This window comes from Cornus florida, unplaced genomic scaffold (assembly GCF_030987335.1).
Source record: "Cornus florida cultivar Cherokee Brave unplaced genomic scaffold, ASM3098733v1 CherokeeBrave_3.0.0_Hap2_Chr03, whole genome shotgun sequence".
NCBI lineage: Eukaryota > Viridiplantae > Streptophyta > Magnoliopsida > Cornales > Cornaceae > Cornus > Cornus florida.
In genome coordinates, this window is record NW_026775573.1 from 30,695,261 (window position 1) to 30,706,481 (window position 11,221).

General features: G+C 32.0%; 1 protein-coding gene and 1 long non-coding RNA gene across 2 annotated transcripts; both read left to right on the forward strand.

The window, feature by feature from the left end:
• Positions 1–1,613: 1,613 nt before the first annotated feature.
• LOC132298723 (agamous-like MADS-box protein AGL62) lies at positions 1,614–2,660 on the forward strand. Its single transcript, XM_059795101.1, has one exon. It carries the CDS (start codon positions 1,820–1,822, stop codon positions 2,558–2,560), a length of 741 nt encoding a protein of 246 aa, XP_059651084.1. The 5' UTR covers positions 1,614–1,819; the 3' UTR covers positions 2,561–2,660.
• A 4,753-nt stretch (positions 2,661–7,413) lies between these two features.
• Positions 7,414–9,911, forward strand: LOC132300135 (uncharacterized). Its single transcript, XR_009480292.1, has 2 exons — positions 7,414–7,812; positions 8,964–9,911. It is a non-coding gene; the product is annotated as an uncharacterized LOC132300135 (long non-coding RNA).
• Positions 9,912–11,221: the final 1,310 nt, after the last annotated feature.

The following is an 11,221-nucleotide window of genomic DNA, read 5'->3' on the forward strand; positions in this document are numbered from 1 at the left end:
TATATGTGAAAGGGATGAAACAATTTTTTGGTGTTTGCATTGAATTTGGGCTTCAGATCTTGAATTTTGTTGTTTAGTTTCCTAGGATGAGTAAAATATTATTTGTATGATAAAATTTATATACATATGAATGCTTAATGTACGGATAGATGCATTTACAAATATATATATATATATATACCCATCTACGTATGTTATACACATGCATATGAATATTTATATACATGTGCATTTACACATCTTATATATGCATACATCTAAATAATTTCATTTGTGCATATATTTAAGCATGTCAAGTTGTCAACACATACATACATACAATACGTACAATACGTGATGCATATGCATATAGATGTGAATCATTATGCGCGCGCGTAGGCTGATGAGAAATGAGAACCTTGGAGGACATTGATCTATAGAAAAGCTTGCTTCTTTTTTCTTTCTTCTTTTTCTTCGTTGAATATTAAGCCTTATCTTATTATCTTATTTAAGCTCGTGAAGTTCTATCCATTAACGTTGTCAGTCATTAGATAAAATTCTCAGGTATGGTAATAAATTTTAGGTTGTGTTGGGTATAATATATGAGCCGAAAGAAAAGAAAGGAAGAGAGAAGAAAAAGAGAGGACAATGTTCGATGGACGTAAGTCGCTTGGGTCTGGTGACTTGTGTTTGATGGTGTATTAGGTTTAGGTTTAAGATTCGATTATTTTCGAGTACAAATAATTTCTTAAGAGCCACACTTGTAGGTGAAAGATTGAGCTTTCACTTGGCCCTGTACATTTGAGACACTTAACCATGACATCTACAAAGAGGGCAATGTGCTTTCACACTAAATAGATGCTGACCAGACCAGGAATTGTTTGATGCACCAAACTTAAAATTTTCTCACGTAGCTTCTTTGTAGTTCCCAAATGCATCCATGAGCCAGATATGTGGAAATACCTAGTTTTGCATTGATGTATAAACATATATATGTGTATATATATATATATATATATATATATATATATATATATATATGTATATATATATACATATATAAACTAATGCGGTAAACAACTTAAAACGGTAATGTAAATTAAACACCATAAATTCATTCTCATTTTCTTCTTTCCTTTTGCTTCTTTTAATCATCGATTCTTCCAATTTTTCATATTATTAAGTACAAGTTTTATGATAAAATTTAAGTCTTGGAATTAAATTCAAGTCTCGGAATGATAACCGAAAAGAAAAAACCAAAAGGATATGTATCCAAATGCACCTTGTTTAACCACTTACCTATTTTGTGCTGAGTAAAAAGTCTGTCACAATGGTGCTTAATTTCGTTGTGATAACATTCCTAGCTGTTTATTCTCGAACTTAGCTCAGATACTATCTATTAGGATTTAGCGCATGGTATGTAAATATCTTTGTTTACGGTTTTCAAAACGTGTACATCGGACCTATCTCACGGGATGTAGATATCTTCGTGTTTACGATTTTCAAAACGTATCTATCAGTCAACAACCAACTTCTTCCGAGACAACGTGAGACACGTCACCATCCATTCTTTAGTCATCTTCCATATTGATTATGTTCCCTTTTGGCCAATATTCTACCATCACCTCATTTATGTTCCTTCCAGAGTTATATCCCACTGTGTCACAAATCACATGCTTAGCTGGTCCTAATTATCTCCTAGCAAACTAGATAAGTAAATTATCACATACAAGGATGGTCATAAAGAATCAAGCCACAAAAGGAGGCAAATATATTCATCACAGCTTTGACAATTATAATAAATTCATGCCAGAAAAAACCACCTCTTTAAATCTCCCTCATGTTTCACTCCATTCATCACAAACCACCATTTGCTCAACCCTCTCTCTCTCTCTCTCTCTCGGATTTAACCATGGCAAGAAGGAGCAAAGGTCGCCAGAAGGTTGAGATGACAAGAATGTCCAAAGAGAGCAACCTACTTGTCACCTTCTCAAAGCGACGCTCCGGCCTCTTCAAGAAGGCGAGCGAGCTCTGCATCCTCTGCGGTGCAGAAGTGGCCATCGTCGTCTTCTCACCGGGCAAGAAGGTGTTCTCCTTCGGCCACCCTGGCGTCGAGTCCATCATGGATCGCTTCCTCACTCGAAACCCTCCATCAAGCAGTAGTAGTACTACTTCAACCACACTCCAACTGGTGGAGGCTCACCGCGATGCCAGTATCCGCGAACTCAACAAGCAACTGACCGAAGTACTTAACCGGTTGGAAGCTGAGAAGAAGCACGGCGAAGAGCTTAGCAGTGTGAGGAAGGCTAGCAGGAGCAAGGGGTGGTGGGAAGGCCCCATCGAAGGGCTTGGACCGGTGGAGCTCGAGCAGTTGAAGGTGGCGATGGAGGAGCTCAAGAAGGATGTTGCTAAGCAGGAGAAGATTAAAAAGGAGGGTTTGAGTGGTTTGCCATTTTTGGGGGGTTCTAGCTCAAATGGAGGGCTTCTTGGTGGTGGTGCTCTTGATGCTAAAGTTTGTGGCCTTGGTCTGTCCATGACACCACATGGTTATACCCTAGGATATGGACATGGGTTTTTCTGATAATTTTATATATGAATGTTTTTTTTGAGTGAAGCTTATTTCTTAAGTGTTTGTTTTTTTTTTTTTTTTGCAATTCCAATAAATAGTGCCTTTTAACCTATACTTTTGGATTAGAATAGAGTCTCATATTTCTTTAACACGTTTATCTCACTGATTGCAAAACAGTTAATAACAAAAATAGATCGAAACTTTTATCATTTTTCTGAGTAAAACCACTGTCGACTTTTTATTGTAAGTTGAGGACTTTTTGATTCTTATGGTTCACTATTAGTAATTAAGATGTGTGTCCCTAAAAAAAAAATGCACATTTTTCTTGTTATATGTTTCTGGGTTGTTGCTGCACTTATAACAAATTTTATCTGTCATCAGAATTTTTATATATATAAAGAGGATATTTATATATATAACATGTATTTATAAATTGTAAAAAAAAAAGAAAAGGTTTTGAGGCTGTAGTAAGCTAATTCTAATCAAATCCTTTTGGAGAGAATTTAATTTTTAAACAACTAAAGACAAGATTTAGTTGAATCAAAAAATTTTCTTTTGCCAAATATCTCCACAAGGATTCTAATTGGAGACTTCTGAGTAAAGGTACTCATACTTGCTGTAACAAATACAAACATCAAAAAGAAGATGGTTGTTTGTGAAAACAAGAAGAAAAGAAGATAGTTGACTTTGAGATGTAAGGTCAAATAGCTTCTTATAGTGCCAACTAGTCAATAGCATATTAAATAGTAATGATCCATGCATTGAGAGGATAAGATTTTTTAACTCCCAAATCAAGATTAATTATTATACATAAAAAGAAAATGAGAACTACAATCTCTTAATGAAAACCAATTATTTTGTTTGAGTTATTTTGTTTGAGTTGTAGAGAATTTCTTGATCGCGTGTTTTTAATTGGTTATGCATGTAAATATAAGGCAGGAAGACTCCTCACTTTTACATTTACCTGTGAAGGTATTTGTATTTAAGAGGAGTCGAATTTTAGACCTCATACTTCATGAGGCACCATACCAGTGGCGGAACCAAAATTGCAAAACGTACCAGGCTAAGAGAAAGAGTAGCATTGCAAATGGACCGGGCTAAAAGGAAGAGTAGTATTGCATATGTATACTAATTTTTATTTTATTATTATTATTTTTTTTTGACCTGGACTATAATCAAAATAGCCCTTCAGTACGTAGCTCCGCCATTCCAACCCAAGTGACTTACCACTTAAGATAACCCTTGCTGGAGTAGTTTCTCTCCCGCGGAAGAAGTTTTCTCCTTTGGCCACCCTAACTTCCGCGGAGTGCATTGTCCATCAGTTCCTCATTCGAAACCTTCCACCAAACAAAACTCAACTACACACCCCATCATTGAGGTTCACCAAAATGCTGGTGTTGACGATGAGCTCAACTCACAACTCACTCAAGTCCTCAATGAATTACAAGTTGAGAGAAAACAGGGCGAAACATTTGACATAACGAGGAAAGATAGCTAGCAAGGCTGTCCTGGGCGAGAAGTTTCAATCAATGTTCATGATTTGCATGAACTTAAATTGTTGAGGGACTCAATGGAGGAATTAAAAGAACAATGTAACTAAACCAATCAATTAGAAAACACATACTTTTGTTAAGTTATTGGATACATGTCGGATGCGGTTAGAAGTATCCTAAACAATAAAATTTTTATTTTTTTGGTCGGACACAATGCAATACAGGAATATGTTTTGTACAATTCCAGAATAACACTGGTAATTTTATAATTATTTTAAAAAATAAATTTAATATAATCTAAAATATATTATAGGTTAATTAGAACAATAATTTAAATTTTTAAAAAACAAAAATAATAAACATCTATTATATTATATATATTTTTTGACGAGCTAGTATCGGGAAACTTTTCTAAAATTTCAACGAGTTACAAGGTAGCTAGTAGCTCACTCATTGCCTGGAGAAACACTAATAAGAATAGTGGTGAATGTTTACTAATACTTAGCTTTTCAGTTTACACCACCATCTCAAAATTAATTAACTATAAAAATAATTGCATAATAATTCAATTCTATCTCATAATTTTTTAAGTATTTGTTCTCAATATTACTGCAACAATATACTACTACATCATTTCCGCTAAAACATATTTTATGAGATAGATTCATACCATATTGCTGACACAAAAGCTAAGCATGCACAAATAGTGTGAGTAGTAGTTAGTTTGTTCATGAATATTTTGACAATTTAACCTGCGATTATGTATGACAAGGCTAGTTGGTTGGTTCCGGATTAGAAACTCCACCAATAGCATGAAGTGGATGTTAGTGACTTGTTTGCATTAGATGTCAACCTACTATTATTATTATTATTATTATTATTATTTGGTGTGTCTCTTTCTCAGGGTCGTTTTAAACATCCAAAGTTCTAATAAAAGTGTGGTTACGTTTAAATTTATAAAGTGCCACTATTATCTCTAACTACTAATATAGTTAGGGTGAGTAGATATTGTCCCAAGGGATTAGGGGCTATATTAATATGAAAACAAGGTCGGATTAGTGGGTCGAGTGATCAAAAAAGTGTTTATTTGGTTAATTAAACTACAATGTAAATGAATTCAATACTAAGCAATTGAAATAAATAAAGGGTAGAGAATAAGAGAGAGAGGTCTTAGGATCTAGAGATCATCACTAAACATCACCATTCTAGACATTCAATGTGTAATGAATGAGGGGAAACATGTGTTGCAATACAAAGAGGTGTGATTGATTGACTCAATAAGCATGGATTGATTAATTAAGTATACATTGTTTAGACAACCTAGTGAATAGCACAGTATATCAAACTAAGCCACTAATCTTTCCTTTAAGCTCATAATCAACACACCAACAAGTTAGAGAATTATACTACTTGCCTTCATAAGTATGGAACATCAAACAACAAGTATGAATTGTCCTCACATCTAAATTAAACTAATTAAACTAGGATCCCTTAAATGATTGCACCATGAGCCATCTTTTAATGAACTGGACTCTGTTTAATTTCGGACTTGAGGAGGTTCGATCGATTGAATTCAGATGAGATCGATCGAACTGTGGCCAGATCCAATAAAGTTAGGCCAGATCGATCAATCCTTGGCGGCGCCTTTTTGGAATAAGATAAATCTGAGATATTTTGGGAAAAAGACAAAAGTAGTAAGTGGGGATAAGATCAAGGAAGTTCGATCGATCTGAAGAAAATTGGATTGATCGAAGATGGAATTTCTTTGAAGATAAGGACAAGGGGTCTGATCCAACTCGGTGAGGTGAGATCGATCAATGTGAGATCAATTGAAAATATTCCTAATCGATCGAAGATTGCTGATTTCCATCACTTTGCTTCCACTTTGCTCCATTCTTCCATTCAGTTGGAGATTGCTTCTTTTATACTCTAATTTAGCTGAATTGACTTATTTTGGGGATAAGCACCTAAAAACGACAATAACATGAAATTAGTCTAAAACGGTAAAGTAAAATAGATAAAAGTCTTTGAATATTCTAACTTAAGGGGTTTAAATGCGCACTTTTCAGCGCTCATTATTATTATTATTATTTAATTTTTTTTTATTTTTTATGATTCTGTAAATTTGTATTACTTTTTGAAATTTATGATATGAATGTCCAGTGTCTTATTATCCTATATTTTTATGTAAATTGACTTTTGAAGAAGAAGCACTCCTTCAAGATTTGTTAAGACGTATGATTCCATACAGTCTGGGGATGTCAATGGGGGAGGATCAGAATGGTATACCCTTTTTTAAATTCGTTAAATATTTTTTCAAACTCGATTCGTGACATCTCACATTAGGGTTCGTCCGCCTCCATATACATATTTTTTTTACGAAAAATAATTCAAATTGAATAAATTTAAGATAAATTTTGTAATTTTTTTTTTTTTTTTTTTGTAGTTTAGTAAAATATTTAATAATTATAATAACAAATATGTTGTTAAAATTAAAAATTATCATATGAAAAAAAAAAAAAAATTATAGTTAATAATATAATATTTATTTATATATTCATTATTAATCGGGACGGTTAAATTAACTGTCCCAAAAGGCATCCGGTGAGGCGCTTGTTGACACCGAATTAAGGATTGAGTCTGGTTCAGATAGTTGTAACAAGTTCGATCCAAAAACTTAAATTATTTGACAAAATTAACACCCAACTCATTTATACTTATTACATTATCCATCTGAATCCTATTAGACAAGACTCCCCTGTAACACCTACCAATCTATACCATATAGAAAGGGTTTGTAAGAAATTGTCTTATTGGACCTAAGGTAAAGGCAGGACCACGTACCATGCGCAGACTAGAGAACATAAAAAACATATGGTAAATGGGCTAATAAGTTGAAATGTTGGGCTGCCATTTTTTTTCCTACCCAATAAAACATCCAATCATTTTGTCCACACTTGAACCTTTATGAAATTATGAATTTAAATGAAATTATTAATAAATTCTAAATTTTATATTAATTCATAATATATATATATATATATCAATGCTTGTTTGTTTTAAAAAAATAAAATTTGTACTTTTCTTTAAAATTATATTATGATGATATGGTAGGAAAAGTTTCGTTTTAATGTTCAAAACTTGTAAAAAAATTATTTTGAAGTACTGGAGAAATATTGAATATGTGGTCAGTATCTGAGAAGTATTATATATGTGTTTAAAATAAAAAATTATATTTTAAAATTATAAATATATTTAAAAAGTATGAGACACGTATTCGTAAGTTTTCCATTAGTATTTGTCACGTCCCAATTTTATAGGGACAATAATTGAGGTTTAAATAATGGAACAACAATCCTCAACTACAAAAAAACAGTTTTCTGTTTTCATAGTGACCAAAAACTCAAAACTGCAAATAAAGGCTGCTTGGTACTGTATTTTGAAAATAGTTTTTCAAAAACTGAGTTAACATAGTTATAGTTTTTGGAGAACAATAAAAAGGTGTTCTGGGAGTTTTGGGAAACAAGAAGACGCACACTTTGAAAACACGGAGAAATCTTTTCACTTTAAAAGAACGGGAGTAAGATATCTCGTTTATAACATTACCCACATCTCCTCAGTTGCACCAAGTGTTCTCTCTCTTCAAGGCTTGAAGCTCTCTCACTCTGACAAAGTCTCTCTTCAAGCTATCTCTCTCTCAGTTTCTTGCACTTCTCTTAGGCAGAAAAGGTCGATCTGCGTTTCTCTTCCTACAATCATCTCTGTGTGCGGGTAAAATTCTCTGTCTTTCTATTTTTCTCTCTCTTAGATTTATGGGTTTTCGATTTATGATTGTTTACACTCTGATTTGGGTTGAGAATTGATTATTTGTATTGATTGGATGGATTTGGTTAGTTTTATTTGATTTGTTTGGGTGAATTTGGTTCTATGGATGGATTTGGTTGGTTGGTTGGTTTGAAATTGTTTGATTTGTGGGTTTTATATGGTTTTTAACACTTTAGATCTGGGTTTGATTTAGTTGGTTGTATTTTTTCTTTCCGTATTTCAGTTGTGTTTGATTTTTTTTTTCTTTTCATTTTAAAAATTAAAAATTTACAATTGAGAAAAATTAGGGAGTTAGGGCTCCCATTTTTCTTTATATGTCATTCCATTTCCATCTATTGGAGTTAAGGTTGCTGTTCTTTTTACTTCTCAATAGGTGGAAATGTTATCGAGTCCTTTGACTCATTTTGGTTAAAATGACATGAAATTTTATGAATTGAACTCACTTTCATTCCTGTGGTGTTCTCCTTTACCTGGCTATAACTGTATTTGTAATGTCAATTATAAGTCTATAACATATCTGTCAAAGAATTTGATGAGTTGGTCTGTTACTCTTGATGTTGGAATGTAATTCTATATTATGTGTCTTCACTATTTGAGGCCAATGACTTCTAAATGATACAAGCAATTGAAATGTTGAAATGTCGTGGAACTGTGCTTTGATCTATGATAGTTGGATCGTCTCTTCTAAAGCTTTTATAGTATATTCAGATGGACAATACATATTCCTAATTTGTTGACCTATCCCATTTGTATTCTTGATATATTCAAGTTTTGCTAATTCTTTCTAAATATTCAATAACATGTATTTACTATTCTCTTTTATGATGATTGGCATTATATAGTCTTATAAATCATATAGATTTATGCATGTTCTATTGAGTTCTAATTCCGGGAAGGAAACAATCTTTTCATATTCCAGTTTGCTAATAAAATTAGGTTTTTATTTATTTATTTATTTATTTGTAAGATCTATAATGTGAGAATATGCTAGGAAATTGCTTAGTGTTGAAATTCTAATAACAATTGCCATTTTTTTCTACTGGACAGTTCATTCCTATTAAATTTATAATTCCTTGATTTACTCTTTCTTATATCAGATACTGAAAATATTGAGGGAGAAATGTGTGGATGAATGATAATTCCACATTTTTTAGGAACATGGAGCAAAGCAGCAGACCTTCCCTAGAGGATTACTTGAAAGGAAGGAGTAGTTCATAAAGCTTACATTAGCTTCTCTTGTATTCTATTTAAACACCTTTTATTTGTTTACAAGTAATTTTTGCTACAAGCCAAGGCTAACAGAGTGTGTAGTTCATCCTTGTACAGTCAGGGAAAGGAAAAAAAAAATTTGCACCCCCTGATGAGGTAGTTTATGTTTGTAGGCACTGAATTCATGTAAAGTTATTAATGGAAGAAGCCCAAGATAGAAAGGGTTCAAAGTTTGCAACACAAAATATGTGTCCTGATTAAAGGTTTTTTTTTTTTTTAAGTAACGAAATAGTCACATAAGATTTAAATATATAAGCATACAAATTAGTGCAGGATTCATTGGTATTAAATGTACTAAAGGCTTGTTTTCCCATTTTAAAGCTTATGCCTTGTTATAAGTTGGTTAGACAACTACTCGTAATAACTGTTTGTTGCATGATTTACAATTTCATTCGTCAAAATATATTAGATGATTTTTTTTTTATGGAGTATCGGGAAGAAGATGTTAATGTCGCTGATGGGGGGAATGGTAGCAGTAGCAATGTTGGTGTACTGAATGCACTTAATTTATTTGATGATGGTGCAGCACAAATGGGAGTCCTTAGAACTCATCTGAAGAATGAAATGTGGGCATCATTCAGAGGCAGTGCTAGATGAAGTTACTTTTATAATTCTCCAATGTTTTGCTTTGATTAGTTATTTGTGTAATTCTCCAATGTTTTGCTTTGGTTATGTATGACTAAAATTAATGTTTGTATAACTAAAAGTGCATATGACACTTGAATAATTCCTGTAACTCTTTTATTGTATATAAATTTAGTGAAATTTTAATTAAACTTGATATATTGTATTTGTGCAACTTTTATTAAGTTAAGAATACTAGCTACAATAAATTAACTTCCAACACTTATATATATATATATACACACACACACATTAATAGTTAATATCATAAATTAATGAAATAAAAGAGTGAGGTACAATAATATTTTTATTTATTTTCTTAATTTAGCAAACTATTTTCAAAAAGTCATACAACCAAGTAGTTTTATGAGTTTTTGTTTTTCGGAAATTGTTTTGTAAATTTTCTTGACTAAGCAGGTTTGAAATCTAAAAAAATTGAAAACTGTTCTCTGTTCTGATTCTCTAAAAACTGTTCTTGAGAACAGTTTTCAGAAATGCAATCCAAGCAAGGTCTTCATTTTAATGTTCAAAACTTATAAAAAAATTATTTTGAATTACTGGAGAAGTATTGAATATGAGGTCAGTATTGAGAAGTATTATATATGTGTTTAAAATAAAAAAATTATATTTTAAAATTATAGATATATTTAAGAAATATCGGACACATATCTGCAAATTTTCGATTAATATTTGTTACATCCCAATTTTATAGGGCACGATAATTGAGGTTTAAATAATAGAAGAACAATCCTCAACTACAAGGAAATCTTCGCAGCTTACAATAAAAAAATTCATTTAATTTTTTTAAAAAAATTATACTCAAAGAGTAACGTGACCAATCCACTCTAGCAGCAGAAGCTTTGCCAGTGAAATAAGTTTTTTTAGATAAAAAATCTGACCATACTGGTTGAGCTGAAAATTGACAGTATGGCAAACTTTGGTCTTAAAATTTTATAGGGAACTGAGAAAATTCCAACACTTGGGTTTTTAGAAAGTAGACTCATGGGAGTCTAATTTTCGTAATTTTCCAAGGTCAAGAAGTTAATGAGACAAAATTATAAAAAATCAGTTTACTAGTGGTGATGCAAAGTAGTTAAGAAATTTTCTAAAAAACCCAAAATTCACAAAATTTAACAAAGATATATCATACGCATAGTTTGGTAATATTTGGACCTCTACAATCCCTTGGAGAAATTATATATTTCCAACAAAATAAAAATAATATCAGGACCTGACCAATCCTGAACAATTCCACCGTTTTTTTTTTTTTTTTTTTTTGGTCAAACAGTTTGTCTAGCATCTTCAAAAAAGATAAAATAATAAATAAATAAATAGAAAATAGGAATAAGCATCACCTTAGGCACCAGCCAACATTTAACTAGTCACTTGACATGTATGTACTCACATTATACAAAATAAACCAATCCGATAATAATTTTGACTCCATAAACTCCCAAACTTG

What these genes read in the sequence shown, in the direction of transcription:
- LOC132298723 (XM_059795101.1), top strand. Translation starts at nt 1,820, where the DNA reads ATGTTTCACTCCATTCATCACAAACCACCATTTGCTCAACCCTCTCTC.